The sequence below is a fragment of the Eschscholzia californica genome, unplaced genomic scaffold (assembly GCF_041429995.1).
Source record: "Eschscholzia californica isolate CP2 unplaced genomic scaffold, dmEscCali1.0.p SCAF_4, whole genome shotgun sequence".
Lineage (NCBI taxonomy): Eukaryota > Viridiplantae > Streptophyta > Magnoliopsida > Ranunculales > Papaveraceae > Eschscholzia > Eschscholzia californica.
In genome coordinates this window covers 6,671,845-6,699,168 of record NW_028238461.1, presented here as the reverse complement: position 1 = coordinate 6,699,168, position 27,324 = coordinate 6,671,845, and the positions used below count along the sequence as shown (strand labels likewise).

General features: G+C 37.0%; 3 protein-coding genes and 1 pseudogene across 4 annotated transcripts; 3 read left to right on the top strand and 1 right to left on the bottom strand.

Annotated features, from left to right (window-relative positions):
• The first annotated feature begins 1,987 nt into the window (after positions 1-1,987).
• Positions 1,988-5,879, top strand: LOC147542087 (beta-glucosidase 4-like). The gene is made up of 13 exons (XM_086633129.1): positions 1,988-2,242; positions 2,447-2,513; positions 2,609-2,667; positions 2,784-2,859; positions 3,169-3,237; positions 3,329-3,416; positions 3,810-4,035; positions 4,198-4,313; positions 4,476-4,690; positions 4,788-4,822; positions 4,903-5,005; positions 5,233-5,338; positions 5,503-5,879. Exons 1-13 carry the CDS (start codon positions 2,153-2,155, stop codon positions 5,690-5,692), a joined length of 1,440 nt encoding a protein of 479 aa, XP_086489255.1. The 5' UTR covers positions 1,988-2,152; the 3' UTR covers positions 5,693-5,879.
• Positions 5,880-10,656: 4,777 nt separating this feature from the next.
• LOC147542086 (beta-glucosidase 4-like) lies at positions 10,657-12,947 on the top strand. The gene is made up of 8 exons (XM_086633128.1): positions 10,657-10,775; positions 10,879-11,104; positions 11,266-11,381; positions 11,544-11,758; positions 11,856-11,890; positions 11,974-12,076; positions 12,304-12,409; positions 12,568-12,947. Exons 2-8 carry the CDS (start codon positions 10,988-10,990, stop codon positions 12,755-12,757), a joined length of 882 nt encoding a protein of 293 aa, XP_086489254.1. The 5' UTR covers positions 10,657-10,775; positions 10,879-10,987; the 3' UTR covers positions 12,758-12,947.
• A 2,259-nt stretch (positions 12,948-15,206) lies between these two features.
• Positions 15,207-16,203, bottom strand: LOC147542085 (uncharacterized; annotated as a pseudogene). Its single transcript, XR_015223110.1, has 2 exons — positions 15,923-16,203; positions 15,207-15,837 (listed from the first exon to the last, which is right to left on the bottom strand). The product of XR_015223110.1 is annotated as an uncharacterized LOC147542085 (transcript).
• A 7,819-nt stretch (positions 16,204-24,022) lies between these two features.
• LOC147542084 (GDSL esterase/lipase At5g45670-like) lies at positions 24,023-27,275 on the top strand. Its single transcript, XM_086633124.1, has 5 exons — positions 24,023-25,225; positions 25,364-25,488; positions 25,706-25,951; positions 26,253-26,508; positions 26,765-27,275. The coding sequence occupies exons 1-5, from the start codon at positions 24,883-24,885 to the stop codon at positions 26,986-26,988; spliced, it is 1,194 nt and encodes a 397-aa protein (XP_086489250.1). The 5' UTR covers positions 24,023-24,882; the 3' UTR covers positions 26,989-27,275.
• Positions 27,276-27,324: the final 49 nt, after the last annotated feature.

Below are 27,324 nucleotides of genomic sequence, written 5' to 3'. Positions count from 1 at the left end.
CCCACTATTATATGAATATTAGGACTACACCCCCACTTTTTCAAAACTTTTGATATACACCCCCACTTGGACGGAAACCGTCAACTCGGAGTTAAGTTGGGTGTGTGCGAAACACACGCGCCAACCATGACGATTTTACCCTTTTGTAGTTGTTGAAATATTTTAAGCGATTTTGACATACACCCCCACTATTATATGAATTTTTGGACTACACCCCCATTTTTGAAAAAAAACAAAATTTTTCAATTTGCCCTCCGACGATCATCTTTTACCTTTTGTCTTATAAATTTATTTATCTTAGACAAGCTAAAAGGTCAAAGCGAAAGAACTATTTGAGATACCAAACTATAGAAAAGATGGGAGGAACTATTTTGGATATCAAGCGAAAGAACTTATTTATCTTATATGGGAGGAACTTATTCATCTTATTTGACATATAAGATAAATAAGTTCTTTCGCTTTGATCTTTTAGCTTGTCTAAGATAAATAAGTTTATAAGAAAAAAGGTAAAAGATGATCGTTGGAGGGCAAATTGAAAATTTTTGTTTTTTCAAAAAATGGAGGTGTAGTCCAAAAATTCATATAATAGTGGGGGTGTATGTCAAAATCGCTCAAAATATTTCAACATCTACAAAAGGGTAAAATCGTCATGGTTGGCGCGTGTGTTTCACACACCCAACTTAACTCTGAGTTGACGGTTTCCGTCCAGGTGGGGGTGTATATCAAAAGTTTTCAAAAAGTGGGGGTGTAGTCCTAATATTCATATAATAGTGGGGGCTTATGTCAAATTCTCCCTTTTAAATAATTTCCTTTCTTAACTAATTTCACTTTTCTAGTTGGAGGTTATTTGTTCACATGCAAAAATGACCTTTTTTTTAAACTCATTTTTATTTTCATTTTCTTTTTGCCATGAAAATAAGAAAACATGCGCAACCAATCATGTGATATATGAAAAAACAAAAATTTCAAACACAGTCATTAGAGGCCTTTAAAAGACATCTGATAAAAATTTCATTTTTGAGAATACCCTCACGTAGGAAAAAGGGGTATCAAAAAGTATACTCAACCAGACTCCACGGACTCCCACTTGAACCTCATGTGAGAGGAACAAGGGTTTCTCTCTCCTCTCACATGTTCAGTCATGTGGAGAGAGAAACTCTTGTTTCTCTCACATACGGTTCAAATGAGAATAACAGGAAGCGGGTCATGTAGACTTGTTGAAGGGTATATATCTAGCAACCAAACATATAACATCTTAGGTCATCTCCACTCATTGCCAATTGGTTCTGAGTTGGATGACCACAAATTTAACATCAAACTGTAATATAAATTACAACAGTCGAGATAATTCATTGTAACCCCCACAAAATCGATCTCACCACCTCTTGGATTTTAGAGGAGGTGCACATCTGCCATTACAATAGTTTAAATCCTACATGATATTTTCATGCATATCTAGTTGAAATTCTACCAACAATAACAAAATGATAAAATCATTAGAGGTCACAACTAGATGATTTTTCTTTATCTATGTTTCTTTTGGATAAATGATAGAGAGCAAGAAAATTCAGACATACTCTAGACATACATCTTATGTGGCTTGCCGTGATTCATTGCCTAGTGAATTAGCATCATCAAAAATACGAATCACAACAAGCCACATAGGATGTATGTCTGGATTTTCTTGTTCTCTATCCTCTTTTCTTTCTTTTGAATTTTGATATGCAAAAATTTCTGCAAACTTAAAGTGCTTTATCCTTGACTTTCTTTTTTCACCCATCCTCAACATAAAAGTAATGGTTCCCCTTTGGTTTACCCAACTAACAAACTTTGGTTTAAATTTCTCTCTAACTAATTTCTGGTTTACAAACTTATTAATGATCATTCACATGCAAAATGAACTATCTTTTTTTTTTTTTCCTTTTTCTTTTCTGCATGGACATGCAAAATCCCTTATAAAGTAAAAGGTTACAAGATTGGTTGCCCCATTAATGAGAAACATTGAAGAAGTTGGTTGTTCTATCAAATGACACTCTCAAATCTATTACTATAAAAGCATGAGTACTCTTAAGAAAAATATTTGAAATAACTAACCAATCTCATATATTCCAAGTAAAAAACAACAACTTACTTAACCATATATTCACCCAACATGTCTCTCCCAATATTGGCATCCAGAACTCTTGCTAGAAAAGATTTTCCTTCAACAATGGTCTTTGGTGTTGCTACTGCTTCCACACAGGTGATAATTAAAATTTGTTTAACTGAAAGATTATATACGGTCACGGGAAATGCTAAAATCACAAAAGATTTTGACAAAAGAATTTACCCAGCTGATGTGGCGGTTCATTTAGAATTGTCCATTAATTATATTATTAATTTTTTACTAATAAATTCCGAAGAATAAGGACATCTTCAAACTATATACCTATGCTCATTTTTCTAGGTTGAAGGGGCAGTGAAAGAAGGGGGGCGAAGTGACAGTATCTGGGATGTTTACGCACGCGTACCAGGTGGACTTTCCAATATATGTAAATGCTGACATTTTTAATTACAATTGGTAACAAAATTTAGATGAAGTAATATCGTTGTTCTGTAATTGTATTAGGAGTCATACTAGACGGAAGCAATCCAGATATAACAGTTGATCAATATCATCGCTACCAGGTATTTGTTTTGAGGATTTTATCTTTCATTCCTATTTTTAGTTGCTTTTTGTTTGTAAATTAATTCTTTAATTAATTTTGTGTTTTGTATAAATTGTATTTCCTTATATAATGCAGGAAGACGTCAATCTAATGGCAGATTTGGGATTTGGGGGTTACCGCTTTTCCATATCGTGGCCTCGTATTGTACCCGGTATAGCATATGAATTTATTCACACAAATTAAGAGCTTCAGTACATACCATCTTTTTTAATGACGGGACAAAAAAATTAGACAGAATCTGTGCAGTAATCTTACGTGGGTTGCCGTAATTTTGGTTCAGTTGATCAGAATTATCGGCATCACGAATCACATCAAAGCCACGTAAAATTTTTGCCTAAAGTGTGCCTGGTTTTTTTTGGTTCCCTAGCATATTTTTTCTTGTTTCGAGCTCATTTCTCTAAGAACGATTTTACTCTAGATAATAGAAATCTAAGACATATACTTTGATGTTTGCCTGCAGACGGAAAAACTGTCAATGATAAGGGAATTGCTTACTACAACGATCTCATTAATGCTCTGATTAAAAGAGGTGTTTAGTTTCACTATTTTCTACTATTTTTCAACCTTTTTGGTCTAAACATTGCTATTATAATTCATAATCTAATCGGCTCATGGTTTAGGGTTGGAGCCTGTTGTAACATTATATCATTGGGATCTCCCTCAAGTTCTACAAGAATCATTTGGAGGATGGACAAGTGAGAAAATTGTGTAAGTTTTCATGTATAAGAAATCCAAAGGTTTCCAAACATTTCGACAACTTGAGCTAAAGTAAGACTTTTTTTTTTTGAAGAAGTAAAATAGTATCATTCATTAAGAAAATCAAAGCAAAGGTGGAAGCTAAGATAGCTAGCCAGCCCTTGCGGACAACAAGCCAAGAACAGATATCATCTACAAAAGGCTTAAAGCCTACATATGACATCCCAATCTCTAATTAATTGACTAAAAGTGTTCTTAAACCAATTTTGGGAAGAAGCCCAGTAGTAAATGAGACTCTTAACTGAAACAATGACATTCTCCAACGATTCTTCCTTCTCGCACTTTGTATTCAATACTCTGTTATTCGGAGACTTAATCTGCATTTTTGTACATGTGTTGATTTAGACCACATTTCGCACTTTATGCGGAGACTTGCTTCGAGAGGTTTGGAGACAGAGTAAAGCATTGGATCACATTTAACGAGCCAATTAATACTGCGATAAAAGGCTACGGAATGGGAACACATGCTCCGGGAAAAAGTGATAAGGCAGATACTGAGCCTTATTTGGCTGCACACTACCTTATATTGTCTCATGCAGCAGCTGCTTCTGTGTACAACAAAAGATTTAAGGTATCCACAACGAGTAATCTCTATGGCTTTAAGCAGTGTTATATGTTGATTTGGTGGAATATTCGAGTTATTTTTTTTAGTGTTATTTTCTCCTCTTACCGATAATATTATTTCCTTTAACATAATTGTTTACATAGTTATATTTTTATATTTTGGATTTAGGCCGAACAAGGTGGTGCAATAGGGATAGCACCAAACTGCGAATGGGCGGAACCTGCTTCAAATAAAATAGAGGATATAAATGCTGCAGAAAGATATCTCAAGTTTCAGATTGGATGGTTAGTTTTGTTGACCTAATTTCGGTCCCTTAATTCTCTGTCATTGCTCGAACGACTAATAGATAATTTATTGATATACAAATATGTAGTGCTAGATATTATTGCGAACATTTTGAAATCTTATTATTTTATTCTAATTACTTCCTTTTGTGTTTGGTGAAGGTTCTTTGATCCATTATATTTTGGAGACTATCCTAAAGTTATGCGTGATAGATTTGGAGATCGTCTTCCAACATTCACTGAGGAGGATAAAAAATTGCTAAAGAACTCGATTGACTTTGTGGGTATCAATCAATATACATCAAGATATATTGTCCATGCAGAAACAAGCACTGATTCAAATTTTTACAATCGAGAAGCACAAATAGAAAGAGTTTGTACGTCATAACCGGCTTCTCCTGTTTTATTGTTTTATCTATAGAGTACGTACGTTTATTTCTTATATCTTCTTACTATGTTATTGGGTTGTTGCAGTAATAAATTCGCAAGGTGAAAATATTGGAAAGCCGGTATGTTTAAACATTTTCTTGTTGCGCTAGTATTTTCGTTTTTCTGATACGTATTAAACTTATCCTTATATCAATCGCAGTCTTCATCTGAATGGCTCTACGTCGTACCATGGGGAATGAGAAAATGTCTAAATTACTTAAAGAAGACTTACAACAATCCATCAGTATTCATTACTGAAAATGGTACGAACAAGATAGTACGTAGAAGTATTTTTCTTATGGAAAATGAAACTTGACCGGAAAACCATGCCCTACCATGGCCTGAATACTGACATGGCATGCCCAGATTTAGAAAATGAGCATATGCCGCCGTCGCGTCAACACTTGGCTTTGGGCATAATTTTGGGGTCACGTACCTCCTTCGTTTTCAACGACTCCCAAATTAAGAGCTTCATTGTTGTGATTTGTAGGAATAGGCGAAGACAATTTGAAGATTCCACTATCTGAGTCACTTGATGATGGAGAGAGACTAAATTACTATCAGGACTACCTCCTTGCTGTTGCTGAGGCAATCAAGTGAGTTCACAAAAATGCTCAATTTTTTTTTTTTTTTTTTATTACATGCGATAATGTTTTGAAGTTATGTTTTACCACCCGACTTAAACAGGCTTCACTAAATGCCTAAAATTCTCGTTTTCGGTTTCAGCATTTTGATTAAATCTTAAACTTGTTTTGGACAGTGAGGATGGAGTGGATGTCAAAGGATATTTTACCTGGTCATTCTGTGACAACTGGGAATGGGCTAAGGGTTTCACCAAACGGTTCGGTTTGGTTTTTATAGACTATGAAAATGACCTCGCTCGTCACCCCAAATTATCTGCGAAATGGTTCTCTACTTTCTTAAAAGGAGATGGAGGAAAGAAAGCGTAATGGGATTATTGTAAACCCTAATTACCATAGTCTATGTATTTTGTTTTTATGTTTAATAATTAAATAAGAGGAAGTGATCTCCTTATGGACCTACTACTAGCTAGTAGTGGTCATCTAGTTCCTGTTACTGTATTGTTACTTATTTGCAATAAAAATCAACAAGATGAGAACTCTCTCCTTAATTGCATGTATAATGTTCAACCTATAGTATTTTTTTTTCCCAATAACATGGAGGCTATTTGGATTTGTAAAGTTTTGAAGTCAAGATACCCTAATCAATAGGGTAGTGTTTGTATTTATATTGAGAGAGCCAAAAGTACAAATTACAATGTTGTCCTTGAATAGAAAGTAAAATACCAATAAGCCAAACCTATACAATTATACTAAGTATCATGTACAAATACACTAACATCCCCCCTCAAGCCGATCAGCCGGAAGCAAGAGAGAGCTTGACCATGAGATTGTTGAACTTTGAAGTTGATAACCCTTTGGTGAATATGTCGGCCAATTGGTCTTCACCGGAGATGAAATGAACACGTAGATTACCATTTTTGACTTGTTCTCGTACAAAGTGAAAATCTATAGCGGCATGTTTTGTGCGAGAATGAAGAATCGGATTAACCGTTAGATAAGTGGTACTAAGATTGTCACAGTAGATAATAGGGGTATTTGATAAGAGCACCCCCAACTCACTTAATAAATTTTTAACCCATATTATTTCCGCGGTGGTATGGGCCACAGCCCTATATTCGACCTCTGTGGAGGACCGGGCGACAGTCGGTTGGGTCTTGGAGGCCCAAGCAATTAGATTTGGCCCGAGAAAAACCCCATAACCAGACGTGGACCTTCGATCATCGGGTGACCCAGCCCAGTCAGCATCTGAGTAACCAATGAGATGATTACTCGTGGCTCGCCGGAAAGTTAAACCTTGAGAGAGAGTACCTTTGATATACCGGAGAATTCTTTTAGCAGCGACGAGATGAACAGATGTAGGGTTGCTCATAAACTTCGAAATTTGATTAACACCATAAGCAATATCCGGTCGAGTTAAGGTCAAATATTGTAGTGCTCCCACCATTCCTCGAAATAGTTGAGGGTCAGACAATGGTTCTCCATCAAGTTTCGATAATTTTGAACCAGAGATGACCGGAGTAGATACCGGTTTCGAATGTAACATTCCAAAACGATTTAGGAGATCTAAAGAATACTTACGTTGAGTGAGATGTAAGTGGTCTTTATATCTTGAGGCCTCCATGCCTAAGAAGTAACTTAGGTTACCAAGATCAGAGATCTCGAATTGCTCTTTTAGGTTCTTAATTAATTTTTGTAATAAGAGAGAGGACGAACTAGTAAGAATTATGTCGTCCACATATAGAAGAAGGATTGTGAGATCGGACGACGAATTAATATAGAACATGGAGGGATCAGAAATCGACTGAGAGAAACCAAGCTTCAAAAGACTACCACTAAATCTAGAATGCCAAGCCCTAGGGGCTTGCTTCAAGCCATATAAAGCTTACAAACAAAATCAGGACGAGAATTATCAATAAAACCTTTGGGTTGATGCATATATACCTCCTCATGAAGATTTCCGTTGAGAAACGCATTTTTCACATCAAGCTGACGAATTGACCAATTTCCTGTAATTGCTAAAGATAACACCGATCTGATCGTCGCTGGTCGGACCACTGGACTGTAGGTTTCGTCATAATCAACCCCATACTGTTGTGAGTAACCCCTAGCGACCAATCGAGCCTTGTATCGTTGAATCGATCCATTTGATTTCTGTTTGACCTTGTAAATCCATTTGGAGTCTATTATATTTGCATTTGACGGTGGTGGAACTAAGGACCAAGTTCTATTCTTAACAAGAACCGATACTTCTTCCTCCATAGCTTTTCTCCAGTGAGAGTGTTTCGAGGCATGATGAAATGTTGAAGGTTCATGATAAGGAGAAGACGAAATTGATTGAGAGAGAAGGATCTTAGGTTTTCTGGTTCCATCACGAGATCTTGTGATCATTGGGTGGATAGAGGAAGAGTTAGGGTTTGATGGACGGTCAATGGTGTTGTCGTCATTTGCAGAGGACTGATTTGGTAAAGTAGAAGAAGACGAAATTGTATTCTGATTAGAATTAGAGGAAGGAAAGGTTAAAGTGGTAGTGGGGGACACAGATGGCAGGGAATTAGAGGGGACCGTGTCATTGGAGGATGACATAGCAGAGTTGTCGACAGGGAGTAGTGGGGTGATATTCGTGTCAGGTTGTGAACCACCAGCTGGAGAGGCAGTTTGATTTGGCAGCGGAGATGACGACGCGTGTAAAAGACGCGTTGACTCAGCAGGAACTAAATGACCGTTAGAAGGAATAGGGACCCAATCTCTGACCGTCCATTCTAACGAAATAGGGTAAATTTTAGGGGTTTTAAAATTTTTCGAATTTGGGGAGGAAGAAGAAGATACAGAGAAGGGATACAGATTCTCATCAAATAGAACATGACGAGAAACATAGACGCGAGATGAATCCTCATCAAGACATTTATAACCTTTGTGGAGAGGGCTGTAGCCAAGAAAGATGCAGGGTTTAGTTTTAACATCAAGTTTAGATGTTCGATAAGGAGATAAAAGTGGAAAACACCTACAGCCGAAGGTTCGAAGAAATTCATAAGTGGGTTTGAGATTAAACAGCTTTTCGAATGGAGATATGTAATTGAGAACATGAGTTGGAAGACGATTAATAGTATATATTGCAGTTTGGAAGGCATCTGGCCAATATGTTAATGGAACAGAACTTTGATGAAGAAGACAAAGAGAAGTTTCTACTAGATGTCTGATCTTACGCTCTGCAACTCCATTTTGTTGTGGAGTGTGAGGGCAAGAACGACGGTGTTGTATACCATTTTGGAGAAGATAATTGGATAAATCAGAGTTAACATACTCTCCACCACCATCTGATTGAAGCGTTTTTATGTTTGTACCAAATTGCTTTTCCACAGAAGCTTTGAAGTTTTTAAAATGAAATGTGACCTCTGATTTAGCTTTTAAAAAGTATAACCAAGTGAACCTTGTAAAGTCATCGATCAATAACAGAACATAGCGATGTCCTGAACCAGAAATTTCAGGGGAAGGACCCCCATAGATCAAAATGTATGATCTCATTAGGTGCAGACGAATGATGAACAACATATTTAAAAGGAAGACGATGATGTTTACTTGAAACACAACTTAAGCAATTTGAGAAGTTCATTACAGACTTTTTAATTTGCAAATCATTGTTGTTAACAATAAAATTAAAGATTTTCAGGTGAGGATGAGCAAGACGTCAATGCCACACGTCAGAAGTGGTAGAAGAAGCTGAGGTGGGAGATGAAGCAAGCAGTGACACTGGTGGTTGAGAAGCTTTGGAAAGAGATAGGCGAAAGAGACCTTGATCAATCGTTCCTACTAGGAGTCTCCTCCCTGTTGGAATTTTCTAAACAAAGAAACCATTTCGATGGAATACGACAAAGCAGTTAAAATCATGAAGAAGATGAGAGACAGAGATTAGGTTCTTTTTAAATGAGGGTACAATTAAAACATTTTTAAGAGATATTGGAGTTGATGGGAAAGAGATGTTTGTAATACCAGAAACAGAGGCTAACTGACCTGCCACCATGACTTGTTCAGGACCATGAGCTTCAGATCGAGCAGAGGTAGAAGCAATATCAGAAGCAATGTGCATAGAAGCACCAGAGTCAATGTACCAATTTGGGTCAATAGGAGCAGCATCAATGCCCATGGCAGCAAATGAGTGAGCTAACTCAGAGGTGTTTTGAAGTTTCTAGCACTGTCTTGCTGTATGACCCATCTTCCCACAGTATTGACATATGATAGGTGAAGAAGATGGTGGAGGTCCAAGAACAGAGGAGTTGTTTCGAAAGTTTGATCCTCTGTTTGAGTGATAACTCCTATTACCACGATAACCACCTCTACTGTGGCGACCTCTGTTACCTCTTTGATTTGAGTATTGAGGAACACGTTGAGAGTAAGGAGGAGATTGAGCTACAAAGGCAGTGGGTTGAGGAATAGTAGGTTTGGTGAGTTCAAGACGAAACTCATGAGTTAAAAGCAGGGAATGAAGTTCAGAGTAAGTGGGGGGAACCAAACGAGTGGTGATTGAAGTAACAAATCCTTCATAATCAGGGCCAAGGCCTGAAAGCACAATAAGAACAAGTTCAGAGTCAGCAACAGAGTTCCCTATAGCCGAGAGAGAGTCTGAAATTGTTTTGATTCGAAGAAGATAATCAGATACAGAGAGAGAGCCCTTTTTGAGAGTTTGAAGTTGGAGTTTGAGGTTCATTAAACGAGCAGAGTTAATGGATGAGAAGTTTCTCTCAAGTGACTCCCATACCTCTTTGGAAGATGTTAATCCAAGAACTTGACTTAAGATTGGCTCAGTTAGAGTGGCATTTAGCCATGAAAGTAACATTTGGTCTATTCTATACCAGAACACATATTCAGGGTTCCTTTCAGGTGGATTAGGAGAGCCAGAAGAGGAGGGTAAAAATTCAGATGGAGGTGGGAAGGAGCCATTGATGAACTTGAAGAGGTCTTGAGAATGGAGGATGGGTAGGAGTTGGCTTTTCCAGAGTAAGTAATTGGTGTTATCTAGTCTAATGGAGACTAGGTTGGCAATGTTAGAAAGAGCAGGGAAGGGAGATTGAGGTTGAGGTTGGATTTGAGAAGAAGGAGAGGAAACAAAAACAGTGATAGGTTCGGCCATTGAAGAAGAGAAAAGGAAGAAGATACACTGAAAACCAAGTGATGAAGAAGAAGATTTCTAGGGATTGGCTCTTGATACCATGTAAAGTTTTGAAGTCAAGATACCCTAATCAATAGGGTAGTATTTGTATTTATATTGAGAGAGCCAAAAGTACAAATTACAATGTTGTCCTTGAATAGAAAGTAAAATACCAATAAGCCAAACCTAATTCATAATCTAATCGGCTCATGGTTTAGGGTTGGAGCCTGTTGTAACATTATATCATTGGGATCTCCCTCAAGTTCTACAAGAATCATTTGGAGGATGGACAAGTGAGAAAATTGTGTAAGTTTTCATGTATAAGAAATCCAAAGGTTTCCAAACATTTCGACAACTTGAGCTAAAGTAAAACTTAATCAGCTGCATTTTTGTACATTTGTTGATTTAGACCACATTTTGCACTTTATGCGGAGACTTGCTTCGAGAAGTTTGGAGACAGAGTAAAGCATTGGATCACATTTAACGAGCCAATTAATACTGCGATAAAAGGCTACGGAATGGGAACACATGCTCCTGGAAAAAGTGATAAGGCAGATACTGAGCCTTATTTGGCTGCACACTACCTTATATTGTCTCATGCAGAAGCTGCTTCTGTGTACAACAAAAAATTTAAGGTATCCACAACAAGTAATCTCTATGGCTTTAAGCAGTGTTATATGTTGATTTGGTGGAATATTCGAGTTATTTTTTTAGTGTTATTTTCTCCTCTTACCGATAATATTATTTCCTTTAACATAATTGTTTACATAGTTATATTTTTATATTTTGGGTTTAGGCCAAACAAGGTGGTGCAATAGGGATAGCACCAAACTGCGAATGGGCAGAACCTGCTTCAAATAAAATAGAGGATATAAATGCTGCAGAAAGATATATCAAGTTTCAGATTGGACGGTTAGTTTTGTTGACCTAATTTCGGTCCCTTAATTCTCTGTCATTGCTCGAACGACTAATAGATAATTTATTGATATACAAATATGTAGTGCTAGATATTATTGCGAACATTTTGAAATCTTAATATTTTGTTTTAATTATTACCTTTTGGGTTTGGTGAAGGTTCTTTGATCCATTATATTTTGGAGACTATCCTAAAGTTATGCGTGATAGATTTGGAGATCGTCTTCCAACATTCACTGAGAAGGATAAAAAATTGCTAAAGAACTCAATTGACTTTGTGGGTATCAATCAATATACAGCAAGATATATTGTCCATGCAGAAACAAGCACTGATTCAAGTTTTTACAATCGAGAAGCACAAATAGAAAGAGTTTGTACGTCATAACCGGCTTCTCCTATTTTATTGTTTTATCTATAGAGTACGTACGTTTATTTCTTATATCTTCTTACTATGTTATTGGGTCGTTGCAGTAATAAATTCGCAAGGTGAAAATATTGGAAAGCCGGTATGTTTAAACATTTTCTTGTTGCGCTAGTATTTTCGTTTTTCTGATACGTATTAAACTTATCATCCTTATATCAATCGCAGTCTTCATCTGAATGGCTCTACGTTGTACCATGGGGAATGAGAAAATGTCTAAATTACTTAAAGAAGACTTACAACAATCCATCAGTATTCATTACTGAAAATGGTACGAACAAGATAGTACGTAGAAGTATTTTTCATATGGAAAATGATACTTGACCGGAAAACCATGCCCTACCATGGCCTGAATACTGACATGGCATGCCCAGATTTAGAAAATGAGCATATGCGGCCATCGCGTCAACACTTGGCTTTGGGCATAATTTTCGGGTCATGTACCTCCGTCGTTTTCAACGACTCCCAAATTAAGAGCTTCATTGTTGTGATTTGTAGGAATAGGCGAAGACAATTTGAAGATTCCACTATCTGAGTCACTTGATGATGGAGAGAGACTAAATTACTATCAGGACTACCTCCTTGCTGTTGCTGAGGCAATCAAGTGAGTTCAGAAAAATGCTCAATTTTTCTTTTTTTTGATTACATGCAATAATGTTTTGAAGTTATGTTTTACCACCCGACTTAAGCAGGCTTCACTAAATGCCTAAAATTCTCGTTTTCGGTTTCATTTTGATTAAATCTTAAACTTGTTTTGGACAGTGAGGATGGAGTGGATGTCAAAGGATATTTTACCTGGTCATTCTGTGACAACTGGGAGTGGGCTAAGGGTTTCACCAAACGATTCGGTTTGGTTTTTATAGACTATGAAAATGACCTCGCTCGTCACCCCAAATTATCTGCGAAATGGTTCTCTACTTTCTTAAAAGGAGATGGAGGAAAGAAAGCGTAATGGGATTATTGTAAACCCTAATTACCATAGTCTATGTGTTTGTACTTATGTTTAATAATTGAATAAGAGGAAGTGATGGATCTCCTTATGGACCTACTACTAGCTAGTAGTGGTCATCTAGTTCCTGTTACTGTATTGTTACTTATTTGCAATAAAAATCAACAAGATGAGAACTCTCTCCTTAGTTGCATGTTCAATGTTCTACATATAATTTTATTTTCACAATAACATGGAGGCTATTTGGATTCAGTAACACAACTAACAAAGATTCAACACTTGGTGGATCAGCCAAACAAAAAGGGGGTTTCGAAAAAAAAAAAATTGGAGAAAGCAAGATTCATACATAAAACAAAGTAAAGGTTAGAAAAGATACATGATTGTTGAGAGATCAACTATGAATACGAATTAATTTACCGAAAAAAGATTAAAATAAAAAAATAAATATAAGGGTAATTCAATTGTGACCCCCTAAAGATGACCATATTACGAAAATGGTCCCCTCAAGATGACTCCATAACTTAGTCAAACAAGAGGAACAACAACAACAACAACGTATTACTTCTGCTTCATCTACTTGTCAGGATTCTACGATTCTGGCTGCTTCTTCGGGCTCTGACTCCAAACGCCCTCCCACTTATTTTGAGCAATACAAAATGCATGGCTGCTTCATCAGCTACTCAGGCAGCTCCCACATTATCGCTTGATGAATAAAATAAAATATTGTCGTCGACTCGTATATCTGATGTTGACCATGCGGCCTCGAACCTGTGAGCAGGTAGTATCTTATCTTTCCTCACGACTTTTTCCTCTTCTGGATGTTTTTTCAGGACTCGTTGACGACTCAGTTGATTGGTCGGGCCAATGAGGTTGATAATCTTTGCATTCTAGGACATTCTAGTTTTTCCCTTTCAGTTAATAAGCCTCCCAATGTTTGGCATCGTCATTTGGAGCACCCTAGTTTAGCTCGTTTAAAACATCTTTGTAATAGTTTTGATTTTATTTCTTATGATTCTTCTCCTGAATATTGTTATATTTTCCCTATGGCTAAACATTCAAGACTTCCTATTAATTATAGTGTTAGATTTAGTAGCTTCCGGTTTCAACTTATTCATGCGGATATTTGGGGACCGCTCCAGTCATGTCCTTTCCTAACTCTCGTTCCTTTCTCACTATTGTGGACCATTTTACTTGTTGCACATGGACTTTTCTTATGCAGACAAAGTATGAGACTCGCAAGTTGTTGGACTTATTTTTCAATATGACTGTCAAACACCCTAAACTGACCATCCATGCTATTCACTTTTTTTTTTTGGAAGAAGCAAAATAGTTCATTAATCGACCGAGTAATGGTAGCCGAGAAGGCTACCGAAAACTCAACAATATTACAAGTTAATACATTGGAAGGCTTAAAGCCTTGATAAAGCATCCCAATTACAAATGTAGTCACTAAAGTTTATATTCTTGATCCATGGTTGTTTGATAGCCCAGTGGAATACCATTCCTTTGATTTTAACAACTATGGTTTCTATTGTTTCCTCTTTATCAGATTCCACATCAAGTAATCTAGTATTTCTCACACTCCAAATGACCCAAATAGTAGCTGGGAGGATGCAAAGGTTGATGAAGCTCTTCATATCTTTGTTTTTCTTGTGCTTCCATTCTCTAAGGACTTGAGCAATTGACTGGGCGGAGCTAAGAAGGATAGCTCGTGATAAAGAATTCCACACTTGCTTAGGGAAAGGACATACGAGAAATAAATGGTCTTGTGTTTCTCAATCCATCATTATACAAAGAGAGCATCTATTAGGAATAATCAATCCTTTCTTGATCATGCTATCCATGCTATTCACTCGACCTCTACCCCGTTCACCACACCACAAAAGGTTTTTCATTTTCTATCAACTACATTACTACTTACAAATCACTCTAAAACCATTAGACTAACCCAATACTAATGATAAATATTTTTCAAGGGTTTAAGAACTTCGAGAACCTTTCCAACTCTAGATTAAAGAAAAAAGTAAGAGTTAATTCCTATATGGCCCCCTACTTTGTGACCAGCTTCCTTTATGGCCCCCAAATTTCTGTAAATTCAAATATGGCCCCCTATTTTCATGGAAATGTCATAACTACCCTTCCCAATTAATGTATTTTCAAAATAAAATTAAAAACAAAATCCTAAATTCCACCTCACTTCCCTCTCCACCACTCATCTCTCTCCACGTCACCTATCTCTCCAACTCACCTCTCTCTCTCTCCAAGTCAGCACTCTCATGAAGGTCGCCGGCCGGAAAGTTTTCCGGCCGGCGACCTTCAAACTTAAAAAAAAAAAAAAAAAAAAAAAAAATTTTTTTCACTCATCTCTCTCTCTCTCTAAAAATTCCGGCGAAGGGGGTTTCCCTTCGCCGGAATCTGGTCTGTTGAAGAACAGACCGATTTGGTCTGTTCTTCAACAGATCCGGTCTGTTCTGTTGAAGAACAGACGGTCTGTTCTAATATCAGTTCCTCTTGTATCATAATGGTAACCACCTGAGAATCCTTTAGTTGCATCAGCTCTAAGATACAACATCAACCATGGATATTTCTTTGTTGTTTTAAGTTTATGAGTAAAAACCCAACTACCAACTCCAACTTTCTTTTCCCAAACCACCTCAAAAAATGAAATCCCATCAATCCCTTTTCTAATATCAGTTCCCAAATCATAAGTTCCATTAAAACTCCCTCTTAGTTCATTCATTCCCACAATGTTTGTAGGTTGATGATACAAAATGGGTTGGTTCATACATACATCACCAAAGCAATTAAGCAAGGAAACCTCCCTGGTTTAAAAGGACCTACTTTCTTCCCATTTTCAGGACATAAACCAGATTTTGTATCATAGTTTCCATTTTTCAGCATTATCATCCAAAATTGCCATGGATTTTGAGTGTCTTTAACTTCACATAATGATCCTAAATACAATTCCTTCTCTACTGCATATAGATCTGTATTGTTTTGAGCTTCTGAACTCAATCCTGGAAATGGGTTTCCAACTCCAAGTTTGTTATCAGATTTAGTCACTTTGTGCTTCAATGAGGAACCTGTTTAAAGACAAACAAAAACAATGGAAACTTTAAAAGATTTCTTCTTCTTTGGGAGATTGAATGACTAGTGATTGTGGCTTACCGGATAAATCGAAACAGTCGGCAGCTCTTGGACTTCCCATGTTAGGAGCTTCTTTCCCAACTTCATTGCAAAAATTCCAACCTTCAAAAGCTACTCTCAGTTCATCTCTTCTCATACCTGGGTCTCCCAGAGCTGATGTTTGATTTTGCTCAAAACCCAAACAAGTGTTGAAAACAAGTAAAATTATCAAGAAAAGTAAAACCCAATCCTGGTTTTCCATGGTTGTTTTCATGGAAGCTTGTTTAGAGAGAGAGAGACAGAGTGGGAGAGAGAGAGAGAGAGAACTGGGTGTTGCATTTAAATAGCAACAAGAATGTTTTGTCCGTGTCTATTGCACAGACTAAAGATCCAAATCTATATTAAAGAACATCAATTATGAGACAATGAATTAATAACTCAAGTGTTGAAGAACAGACCGGATCTGTTGAAGAACAGACCAAATCGGTCTGTTCTTCAACAGACCATATTCCGGCGAAGGGAAACCCCCTTCGCCGGAATTTTTAGAGAGAGAGAGATGAGTGAAATTTTTTTTTTTTTTTTTTTTTTTTTTTTTTAAGTTTGAAGGTCGTCGGCCGGAAAATTTTTCTTTCGGCCGGCGACCTTCATGTGAGTGCTGACTTGGAGAGAGAGAGAGAGAGAGAGAGAGGTGAGTGAAAAAAAAATATATATATTTTTTTTTTTTTTTAAGTTTGAAGGTCGCCGGCCGGAAAGTTTTCCGGCCGGCGACCTTCATGAGAGTGTTGACTTGGAGAGAGAGAGAGGTGAGTTGGAGAGATAGGTGACATGGAGAGAGATGAGTGGTGGAGAGGGAAGTGAGGTGGAATTTAGGATTTTGTTTTTTAATTTTATTTTGAAAATATATTAATTGGGAAGGGTAGTTATGACATTTCCATGAAAATAGGGGGCCATATTTGAATTTACAGAAATTTGGGGGCCATAAAGAAAGCTGGTCACAAAGTAGGGGGCCATATAGGAATTAACTCAAAAAGTAAAGATGTTAGGACTGATTTTAAAAACAATTTGAGGTCTTTTGAAACCTGTCTTTAATCTATTTCAAAGAACCAACTACAAATGATACCTTCCAGAAAACACAAAGAAATTTAAAACTTTTTAAAGAAAGTTAGAATAAGATCAATTAGAAGAGAAGAAGAAAAAGAAGTGCCTAGAGCAAAAAAACGGGGCTGCTATAGCACCAGTCAATCAAGCCATATCTTCATTAGGCACCTGTGAACATAGAGACGTTTGGTGAGCTATATAATCATTGCCGTATTTCAATATCCAGCCAGCTGGGACATTGATGAGGGGCTAGTGGGAAGAAATTGAAGTGTTGATAGAAAAAAAAAAAGTCAAAATGTAGAAAGTCCTTCATAACATGTTCGCCGACATTTCTCTTCGATTAATGAGAGATGCTAGAATCACAAAAGAATTTGACAAAAAAAAGTTCCCAGCTGATGTGGCGGTTGTGATTTTCATCTCTCAACGGCATAGATTTGGTCAAAGTTTGAAACCACACCCGCCACATCAGCTGGGAACCTTTTTTGTCAAAATCCTTTGTAACTTTATCATTTCCCTTAATTAATTGCGCCCATAACATGATGCATACGTCCTTCTTCGTCATTACTATATCACCTTTTTGGTGTGAGCTTTTTTCAACCTACCAAGGCCAATTGGTTTCATACATATTTGTTAATGCATTCCCACCATCATCAGTCTACTCTAGTCCTGTGGAAACAGGTGATACAAAATAATAATGAAGAACCCCATAATGGTTAAGTAATGGCTTTCAACATATTATCCTGGAATGTTAGAGGTCTTGGAAAAACAGGGCGAGCAACATCAATTAATAGAATAAAGCAGCAAGAACAGGTTTCTATGATTTTTATCCAAGAATCCAAGAAAGAGAAAGTATCTCAGAGACTAATCGATAATATTTGGGGGGATAATCAATGTGATTGGGTCTTCTTACCTTCTGTTGGGGCTTCTGGGGGGTTAATTTCAATTTGGAACAAAGAATCTTTCAGCCTGATTGATACTATGTCTCAAGAATACTCCATATCCATCCATGGTAAGACTAAACATAATGGAGTAGAATGTGTGATTACTAATGTCTATGGCCCTACAATCAATGCAGATAGAAGAAAGTTATGGACTGAGCTATACTCTATTAGAGCAAAATGGTCTCTCCCTTGGATCATTGGTGGTGACTTTAATGAAATTCGATTTCCTTCGGAGAAGCATCCTCCTTCAAACGCATCTCTTAGAATGGGCAGGTTTAACAACTTCATAGATTCTCACATTCTTCTTGATTATCAGCATACCGGAAATGAGTATACCTGGTCAAACTCCTCCTACTCTCTCTCGTTTAGACCGATTTCTAGCATCGCCAGAGTGGGATGACTGTTACCCAGATGCTTCCCTTCTAGTTTTACCTCGAGCGGAATCTGATCACTCTCCGCTTATTTGGAAGAATAATGCTATGACTACAGGTTCTAAACCATTCAGGTTCGAAAATTTTTGGCTTGAGCACCGTCAGTTCCATGAGCAGCTCCAAGATTGGTGGAATAGATTCAATTTTGAAGGTTCAGCTAGCTTCAAATTTTGCAATAAATTGCGAAGCCTAAAACCTATCCTCAGGCAATGGAGCAAGGAAAAATTCAGCAACTACTCTACTGACCTTCAAAATCTTCTTCTCGAGATCGACAATTTAAACTCGAAGGAAGAATCCGCTCCCCTTTTGAGTTCAGAGATAGCTAACAGAGAATCTATGAAGGAGAAAGTTGATATTATTAATAGGGATAGAGAGATCAAATGGCAACAACGCTCTAAATCCAACTGGATAAGAGATGGAGAAAGAAATACAAAAATTTATCACAAAATTGCCTCCGCTAAAAGAAGATCAAATCAGATTAGCTCCCTAACTTCGCCTTCGGGTATTATTACAGATCCCTCTCTAATCTCTTTGGAGTTTGTTAATTTCTTTCACAATCTATACTCAGAGCATAGGACAAACAGAGTTGATTTAAGCCACTTGGTCTTTAATAAGATAGATGCTATTACTAAAGCTAGATTGGAAGCTCCAATCTCAGTGGAAGAGATAGAAACAACTATTCAACACTTACCCTCGGGTAAATCTCCTGGACCAGATGGATATACTAATGAATTCTTCAAATCCTCTTGGCATATCATCAAGCATGATTTCCTGCTAGTGTTAGCTGAATTCAATTCTTTGGGTTATCTCGATTGGAGGTCCAATTGCACTTTCCTGGCCTTGATTCCGAAGAAAGCTAATGACTTAGCAGCAAAAGATTTTAGGCCGATAAGCCTCATCAATGGTATTCAGAAAATTTTTTCGAAGGCTCTTGCTAACCGTCTGATAGAAGTTATACCCTCTATTATCTCCCCCGAACAAGGGGCTTTTTCCAAACATCGCCAAATTCTAGATTCTATTCTTATGGCTACCGAGCTTATAGACTCGAAATCTAGAAACCGAGGAAAAGGATTCATCATTAAATTAGACATTGAGAAAGCTTTCGACAGTGTGAATTGGGATTCTCTTTTGCAGATCATGAAAGGTATGAACTTTGGATGGCGTTGGTGTCGGTGGATCAAGAATATGACCTCTTCTCCTCACTTTTCAATCTTGATTAATGGCAAGGCAGAAGGCTTCTTCAAAAACTCTAGAGGGCTTCGCCAAGGTGACCCTTTATCACCTTTTCTATTTCTCATTGTTGGAGAGGTTTTTGCAAAGCTTATGCACTCAGCTTCATTAGCTAAGAAGATTCAAGGATTTAAAGTTTCAAATACAGGGAAAGAATATACTCATCTACAATTCGCAGATGACACCATTATTTTTATGGAGGCAAACATGGAGCAACTCGATCATCTTATCAGTGTTCTTAATTCTTTCGAAGAATACACTGGTTTAAAAGTCAATAAACAAAAATGTCAGCTGATTGGCATTGGTATCGAAGAGCATATCACTCTCCAGGCAGCGGATAAGTTAGGCTTCTCGATTGGTTCTTTGCCCCTTTCTTACCTTGGCATGCCTTTGGGTCAGTCCCCGAAGACTTTATCATTCTGGAATCCTATTATTGAACGAATTGCGAAGAAGCTTGCTCCTTGGAAGCGGAGATTTCTTTCCAAAAGCGGTAGAATCGTCCTCATAAACTCTATTCTTTCAGCTATGCCGCTTTACTTGCTTTCTATCTTCTTAATTCCCGGCAAGGTAGCGAAAAAGATCGAAAAAATCTAAAAGATCGAAAAAATCTTCAGAGATTTTTTATGGGGTGATTCTAATTCTAAAAGGAAGCTTCATTGGGTTTCTTAGCACAAGATTACGAAGCCTCTTTGCCATGGAGGCCTCGGAATAAGAAGATTAAAAGAAGCTAATGTATCTCTTTTGGCCAAATGGACTTGGAGGTACGGGAATGAGCCGGACGCTCTTTGGACAAATATGATTAGGGAGAAATATAAGGGCAACAAAAAGTGGTGGTTTCCAAAAGAGATGAGTGTGCATAAAGTGGGTGGTCCATGGAAACAAATTCAAGCCTTCTCTAAGTCAGTTAAAGCAGGTACATGTGTTACTATTAACAGAGGATCAAAAACTTCATTTTGGGAGGATGCTTGGGCAGGATCAACTCCGCTAAAAGATGATTTCAAAAGTATTTGGAAATTCTCTAAGACTAAAGATGCCTCTATCGAAGAAGTGATAAACGGTAACTTCTCTTCTCATAATTGGGATTTAAATCTTTCAAGAACCTGTTCCGCAGCAGAAGCAATGAAGGCAACAGACCTGCTGCTTAAACTCTCTAGTACCTCTCTTATGGATTCTTCAACTTCTCCCACCAGATCGTGGACTCCAAGCAAAAATGGTGAGTTTTCTGTCTCCTCTTTTTATCACCATCATTTAAATTTCTTCTCATCCAAGAACAAAGCCAACATCCAGAGAGACTTTCCGAGTAAGAATATATGGAATAACGTCATTCCTCCGAAGATCTCTTTTGTTCTATGGGCTTCGTATCTCCAAACTCTTCCTACTCTTGATACTCTTAAGCGAAGAGGTTTCATCTTCCCAAATAGGTGTGCTCTTTGTAATCATGAAGAAGAGACTCTTGATCATTTGTTCTTTTCGTGTTCCTTCTCAAATCAGATTTGGAACTCCCTTACCCCATCTTTTATCAAGCTCTCTAATTCGTCAAATCGTTTCAAGGACTTAGTCGACTCAAATACCCTCCCAAAGTCGCTTGATAGGAAAAAATTCTTGAGATATGGAGTTCCTTATGCTATAATTTGGAGCTTATGGGAAGAGAGAAACACAAGGATCTTTGAAGAAAAATGTAAATCGGTAGAAAATCTTATAATTTCGATCAAAGCTCTCCTTTTTTACTGGTCTACAAACCAAGAATGGAAGTCCTCCACCACCTTCTCAGAATTAGTTTTTAGCTGGGATGCTCTAATTAGCATGTAATCTTTTTCTTTTTTTCTTGTTTTCTCTTTGTAGTTGCAACCTTTGCAATTAATGAAATCTATTTTACCCTCTTCAAAAAAAAAAAACCCCATAATCAGTTTCCTATGGATACATTACATTGAAGTATAAAAGATTTCCTGTGGATAATCAGATTTGTCTGTTTCAAGGGTACCAAAGGACGATTGAATAAAAACGACGTGGCCCAATCGAATCAAAGAATGGACGTTTCAGTGCTCAAACATGAGTTGCTACTCAATCAAAAGTTAATACATACAAAATTTAGACTAAGCAACGGAGCATGCATATCTGCTGGAGCGCGACAAGAGTTTTTCCATGTAAACCTTGCACGACTATAAAACTCGGTCAAAACATCCAAGAGGAAGGATTGTAGAGTAGAATAATCTGCTTTGCCCATGTACAATTTTCTTCACTAATTTACTTGCGTGCCAAATATTTATTCTTATCATACACGTTAGACCATCATAAGTTGAGAGCCATAATAATAGAGTCTAACAACTCTTTAGCTTATGTTTGTTCAAATAAAAAGTGGAGGAACTTGTGCTAAGCTAAATATTGGTTAATCTTAACTAGTTCAGAAGTCAGCATGTTGACCAAACAACGAGCCAAGAACACAAGAATGCAATATCATGCAGTTGATACGACAGATGAATAAATTTGAGTCATGCTCTACCACCTAAGCGTTACCTCAAAAGATTGGAGAGAGACGGTAATGAGTTCTTCGGCGTTTAAGCTCTGCTTTTGCTGAGAGATGCGAAACAAGGTGAATCCAAGCTATTTCGCTCCTTAACTCAACTCTAGACATATAGCTAGGAGGTTGAGAGCAACGACCCCGGGAACTAAAAGCTCGGCATAATTCATCTAAATGACAGGTAGGCATGTGAAGATACGCAGGATCGTGTTAGAAAATCGTTACTGACATTAGAAAAATATATCACGTGGGATTGACCCCCATGCCTTAGACACAAGTATGTGTCTCTCATCTAAGAGGCTCCCAACCACCCCTAAGTTTCTAACTCAGTTTATCGATCGAGACTATACAACCCTATAAATACAACATGAAAAATCATGTTTCGAGAAGTTTTGATTTTTTGATTGCTTAATTCTTTCATACTTGCACACTACTGACGTGGTCCCCGAAGTACCTCGTAGATAGTAGATACCCCCACCGAACTTCATCAGAACGATAGGAATAAAGAGGAATATTAATGAATTTGATCTTACTGTGTGATAAGCTCAATGTTGTTTCTGGTTATGATTCGAGTTCAGTTTATCTCTGTCTTGTCTTGATGAAGACAGATTTTTGGTTGAAGTAGGAAACTTCATTTTTCTAAGTTAGATAGACAACAATAGGATTCTGACTTATCAGTAATCCTTCTTTCGGATTATCCGAGATAGACAAAAAGAATGGGGTCGAGGTGAGAATAAATTTTCTTTCCTTAAGACATTTTACACCCTCGTAACAGTACCAACGGTTAGGGTGTATGCCTTCGGGATACAACGACTATCCTTTCAGAATTTAAGATGGTGCTTCTATATTTTGAAAGCGGGCGAACCTTCGTAAATAATATGAGCACTTGGACTGATGTGAATGGATCTACTAGACACTTAAATGTTATGACTCACTTGAGTACTTCTCTCTTCGGAATTCCATACACACCAGAATGTTTCTAAAATAAGAATTATATTCCAAACACACCAGAATACTAATTTCAGGTGAGAGGAGAATAGACGGAATTTACTCGGAGACTTCTTTCTTCAGAATGCTAGATATACTATAATATTTCTAAGATCATAATTATATTCCAGACACACCAGAATACTGATCTTAGAAAAGAAGAGAAAAGAAGAGAAGAGGAGAATGAATTGGATGAAGAATGGAATGAATTTAGATTGTTTATATAGGAATCGAGTAGCTGCATGTGTCTTTTGGGTTATAATGACACATCTCTTCAAAAAGAGGAATCAACTTGAAATAAGTGCCAAAACCAAGTCGGTTGCCTTCTGATCTGTTAGATCTGGCTTTACAACGCGGAGAGAACGTTATCCATCCGATCCATACCGACATGTGACCAACAGATGAGGAATCTGGTTGTTAGATGAAGCTTTGGGCTAGCCCACCTACTGCCCGACGCGGAGGTGACGCGCTCCGTTGGATCCGCGAGGATCCAACGCTTATGGACCCATCCTGAAGTTGTTCCAAGGACTTCAAAGCACAACCGTAAGATCTCGTAAAATCCCGCTGAGTGAATGCCAGTCGTCCAGATTTGGACGTGCTTGCTTTACTCAAACGACCCCCAATTTAACTTGTTTGTTTTGATGTTTTAGTCCCTAACTTAACCGATCTTCGTCCAAACTTTAAACGTGAATTTCTCATTTATCCGAAATCGGGTTCGAGTGATTCTTGGCTCTAAATTTAAGAGTTTGACGAGACGAACGCAATGGCGTATTCCATTTCTGAATTTGACGAGTTGGGTCGAACCAAAATCGACTCCAATCCAACAATACCCAATTTTCGACATCATTAAAGTAGTATGATGAATACAAAATCGAATTTTTGGTCCTTTCACTTATTACAAAAATCATATTCAAACCTCAAAAGAAAATAAATTAGGCAATGCACCTATGGAGAGCTCCACCACAAATTTTAAAACAATTATCTCTTTGCAATAACAATTTATAGCCATGAACAGTTTAGCCATATGTCATAATGGCATTTGGCCAACCATTAATATTTTATATTTTAGTTTATTTTGGGATGGATTCTGCCTACAACTCATGTAACCCATACAATTTATCTACCATCCAATCAAAATCATATAACCCATTTATATAGTATACACCCATATAATCTATATTTGTTGGGAACTGATAGTTTTATTACATGTTTAATTTCAATTATTGAAGATAAATTTGGGAGGTGAACGTAGTCTGAACTCTTTCAAATAAGTTTTTCAGATAAATTTGAGAAGTACAATCTTAGTCATCGAAAAAAACTTGAACAAGTATAAGACATATATATCCGTGTCAATTGCCACATTATAAAATTCATATAGGCAGGAAGACTGTATGAGAAGGCCACGTCCAATAGTTAAGTTTTCTTTTGTAACCGAGTGTCCAACAAGTCTAACGGGTGCGCGATGCACTGGTCTTGACGTATCACTATAGATCCAGAGATCCCTCGAGTACTTGATAGAACAAGCCATGTTGTTTGGTTTAATTGAAATTTAATGCTATTTCTTTAAAGAAAAAATGAAAAATTAATGCTAACTAACTACCAACTTTATCTAGGGCCAGCCTTCAAGTGTAAAAGGGAAAATTTGTCAACACTTCCATATCTAGTTTCCAACTGTAAAATAAACTCTCCCATCTCTTGTTTTAATTTCTCTTTTTAGATATTAGTAGTATTTCTTTGATTTAGTCAATTCTTGCCTTCATATCCCCTTCCCTCCCCATCTCTATATAACAATATAATATGTCTCAACACTTCTCTCATCAGCCTATTCATTTCTTTTCTATACCTTTTTTTCTCTCTAGATTTCTGTTTAATTATTTCTCTCTCTTCATGGCTAGTGAGAATAAGAAAGTATGGGTAGTGAGTATAACAATGTTAGTGATGAACTTGGTATTTGGGGTGTTAGTAAAAGCAGTCCCACAAGTTCCATGTTACTTTATATTTGGGGATTCATTAGTTGATAATGGGAACAACAATAGACTTGCATCAATTGCTAAAGCAAATTACTTGCCTTATGGAATTGATTTCTCAGGTGGACCAACTGGAAGATTTTGTAATGGGAAAACTACAACTGATGTTATTGGTAATTAAGCTCATTCCCTTTCTATTTCTCTTCACTCTATAGGATATTACACACTTTTACATATTTTCGTAGAACGATGTTAACAATATTACAGGCGTAAAAGGAAGAACTAACAATTCTCTTTTGGGTTTGTTGTAGCTGAATTGTTGGGGTTTGATCATTATATTCCTCCATATGCAAATACAAGAGGCAGAGATATACTTGGAGGTGTAAATTTTGCATCCGCTGCAGCTGGCATTAGGGATGAGACTGGTCAACAACTGGTATAACTTTCGAAAAAATCTACGTAGTTCTTGTTAAAATAAAACAACCCAATAAAATCTTCACTATTATTTTTCTAGAAATTACCATTCATTTTACTGCTTGAAAATCTCCAAATGACCAAAGTATATGGTCATAACTTCGTGTAACATGCTTATAAGAAAATTTATTATTATATGTCTTTACACCTAATGGATACCCTTATTATTATGTTGACAGGGAGGCAGAGTGAGCATGAATGGACAAGTAAATAACTACAAGAACTTAGTTTCACAAGTTGTAAACATACTTGGTAATGAAAATGCTGCAGCAAATTACTTGAGTAAGTGTATATATTCTGTCGGTATGGGTAGCAACGACTATCTCAACAACTACTTCATGCCTCTTGTTTATTCAACAAGTCGTCAGTATACCCCGGAGCAATACGCAGATGTTCTAGCTAATCAATATACCCAGCAATTAAAGGTATGATTGAATCACTATACCTCGAAACGGTTATTATATACGTCGTTTGAACATATATCAAAGGTCAAAAACTTGTTAGAATAGACATAAGTCTAATCCGATCTTTAAAATGGTGTTGGTTTTGAGTAGTTTGAATATTGGGAACTTATTCATTGATACCCTAATTAGATATTTAGATAGTCATTCAATGTTTGCTATCGTTAATCGTTCAATAAGTGGAAACGGTAATAATCCATTGATAATTGAAATTTCTAAAGTAGCACCAAATCACTCATTTTCGGGTTTTTCTTCTTTTTTGTAGACTTTGTATGATTATGGAGCAAGGAAGGTTGCTGTGATAGGTATAGGTCAAATAGGTTGTAGTCCAAGTGAACTAGCTCAAAACAGCCCAAATGGTGTTCAATGTGTGGAAAGAATCAACAGTGCGAACCGAATATTCAATGACAGGCTTAAATCACTTGTCAGCAACTTCAACAACAATCTTGCAGACGCCAAGTTTATCTTTATTAATCCTTATGGAATGTTCGACGATATTTTGAAAAACCCATCAAGCTATGGTATGCTCTCGTTTATATAATCAACAAAACTCTTTCTCTCCCATACACTCCGTTTATATATATAGATACTAGACATAACTCTCACTGAACGGGTCGGTCAATCCTGTATAGCCAAGGCTTTGATAGATTAATAATCTTTACTTATAACCGATACCTTGTTTGTCAGAATTGACCGACCCTGTAAAAGTAATACTGAAATAGTATTTTTGGATAGTAATACTGAAATACTAAACAATGATGGAATGTTAAATTTCAGGTATTAAGGTTACCAATGCAGGATGTTGTGGAGTAGGGAGGAACAATGGTCAAATTACATGTCTACCTCTCCAAACACCATGTCCGAACAGGAACGAGTATCTGTTTTGGGATGCTTTCCATCCAACTGAAGTTGCTAATGTGGTTATTGGAAGAAGATCTTATATTGCTCAATCTCCTTCTGATGCATATCCTTATGACATTCGCCGACTGGCACAGGTCTAATTTCGAAATAATGACATTATTGTTAGTCCAACGGTCGTGTACTTCTTCTAGGTTAAATCATTAGGAAGAGTTTTTGGATGAAGATTCGGAGCTGTAATTTACCTTCCAAATTGTCTACACAATATCTATGTAGTTCTAAATAAAGTTATCATTATGATAACTCTCGACAAACGTCATTGTTCTATGCAATTAAGCGCTTGGGCAATTATTGAGTTTAGTACATTTGTTTGATGTGACTCGTGTAATCAATAAAGATATTATAAAAATGAAATCCATATTATTATCTCTATCGTTACAGTCTTTCAGATTTTGTCTGGACTTATCACATATTTGCGA

What these genes read in the sequence shown, in the direction of transcription:
- LOC147542087 (XM_086633129.1), top strand. Translation starts at nt 2,153, where the DNA reads ATGTCTCTCCCAATATTGGCATCCAGAACTCTTGCTAGAAAAGATTTT. An exon ending in TGGACAAGTGAGAAAATTGT is followed by an intron (nt 3,417 to 3,809) that starts GTAAGTTTTCAT and finishes GTGTTGATTTAG; the next exon opens with ACCACATTTCGCACTTTATG. An exon ending in GCTGTTGCTGAGGCAATCAA is followed by an intron (nt 5,339 to 5,502) that starts GTGAGTTCACAA and finishes TGTTTTGGACAG; the next exon opens with TGAGGATGGAGTGGATGTCA.
- LOC147542086 (XM_086633128.1), top strand. Translation starts at nt 10,988, where the DNA reads ATGGGAACACATGCTCCTGGAAAAAGTGATAAGGCAGATACTGAGCCT. An exon ending in AGCACAAATAGAAAGAGTTT is followed by an intron (nt 11,759 to 11,855) that starts GTACGTCATAAC and finishes GGGTCGTTGCAG; the next exon opens with TAATAAATTCGCAAGGTGAA. An exon ending in GTGAAAATATTGGAAAGCCG is followed by an intron (nt 11,891 to 11,973) that starts GTATGTTTAAAC and finishes TATCAATCGCAG; the next exon opens with TCTTCATCTGAATGGCTCTA.
- LOC147542084 (XM_086633124.1), top strand. Translation starts at nt 24,883, where the DNA reads ATGTCTCAACACTTCTCTCATCAGCCTATTCATTTCTTTTCTATACCT. An exon ending in ATGAGACTGGTCAACAACTG is followed by an intron (nt 25,489 to 25,705) that starts GTATAACTTTCG and finishes TTATGTTGACAG; the next exon opens with GGAGGCAGAGTGAGCATGAA. An exon ending in AATATACCCAGCAATTAAAG is followed by an intron (nt 25,952 to 26,252) that starts GTATGATTGAAT and finishes TCTTTTTTGTAG; the next exon opens with ACTTTGTATGATTATGGAGC.